At 34.9% G+C, this 1,235-nt stretch overlaps 1 protein-coding gene across 1 annotated transcript in view; it reads left to right on the top strand.

The window, feature by feature from the left end:
* LOC106690659 (sensory neuron membrane protein 1) overlaps positions 1 to 1,235 on the top strand; it is a gene marked incomplete at both ends in the record, with an annotated part of 57,364 nt that overhangs the window by 20,698 nt on the left and 35,431 nt on the right. The window contains 1 exon segment of the mRNA XM_067048162.1: positions 368 to 585. Within this exon segment, the coding sequence (XP_066904263.1) occupies positions 368 to 585 (218 nt within the window).

Here is a 1,235-nt window from a genome sequence, read left to right as displayed (position 1 = left end):
CCAATAATAAACAGGATAGGACTGACCCCAAATTTATCAGTAGCTCTCACGGATGAGGAAGCTAAAATTACATTAGTGTTTGAATTTTTAAAAGCACATCGCCTTCTTTATAAATTATAACTCCTCTTCGATTTTTATTTTTTTTTTTTTACTTTTATCATGCCATAGGCGTTGATGACCAGAGGGTTTTACGCCTTAAAGCAACAATAAACAACAAATTTCTTAATTAAAAAGCTGTAACAATAGTATTTTTTTGCTCAATAGTTGATTTGAATTGTGCAACTGTCTTTTCTATAACATTTTTCGTTTTTTACATTCTACCAAGTTGAAAGCTGTTGGTTAAATACCCATTACGATTGTCCCACAGAGGAACGCCACCCCAGAGGATGTCCGGATCACGGTGAAAAAAGGAGTCCAGGACGTGTACAGCATCGGGAAAGTGGTAGCCATGAACGGTAATACAGAGAACGTGGTCTGGTCCGGTGGGGAGTGCAGGAGGTTCTCTGGCACCGACTCTACAATCTTCCCTCCCTTCAGGAAGCCCGACAACTACAGCATCGTCGCCTTCTCTCCGGAGATTTGCAGGTATATGTAATATCTATATATTTTATTGACTGTCATAGCAATGTATACCATACTCTTATATACAATGACTGTGCAAACCACCAACGTCGCCTCTTAATATAGTTTTCTTCTTGAGTGATCCTCTAAAAACTAGATAAAAATAATAACGTAAAATTTCAATTTTTTTTTTCGATAACGGATGTTCATTATTAGAAATAATAAACCAAAAAGAGAAATTTTAATAACTTTCGGGATAAGGGAATATTCTGTAGCCCTGAAGTGATCTTGGCCACCATTTTCATTCCCATTTCTTTTACACTAACCGAGTGGAAAAATAAAATAACATGTTAAGTTACATTGGAATAACCATTGTTGTTACTTAATACAATGTTACCAAATTAAATGTTTGGTAGCATATTTTGCGTCCGTGTTTTATTAGGTACTGGTTTTTGCTAGGATTTACATTTTTCTAAATTTGCAGATAAGTTTTTTTTTTAAATTATTTATGTAATGTAATTTACAACTGTACAAAATAATACAATAGGTAAATATGTAGTATGTTTCATATACACTTGAAAATCTTGGGAAGGAACTACCCATTGGTGGTACTCCAAACATTAATTTAAATTAGAAGGTCCCGAGGCCATCTTCTTTTCAGACGCCTCGGAGGA

The sequence above is a fragment of the Halyomorpha halys genome, unplaced genomic scaffold (assembly GCF_000696795.3).
Source record: "Halyomorpha halys isolate HHAL.00 unplaced genomic scaffold, Hhal_1.1 Scaffold1796.1, whole genome shotgun sequence".
Classification (NCBI taxonomy): Eukaryota; Metazoa; Arthropoda; class Insecta; order Hemiptera; family Pentatomidae; genus Halyomorpha; species Halyomorpha halys.
This window is presented reverse-complemented; position numbering and strand designations above follow the sequence as displayed.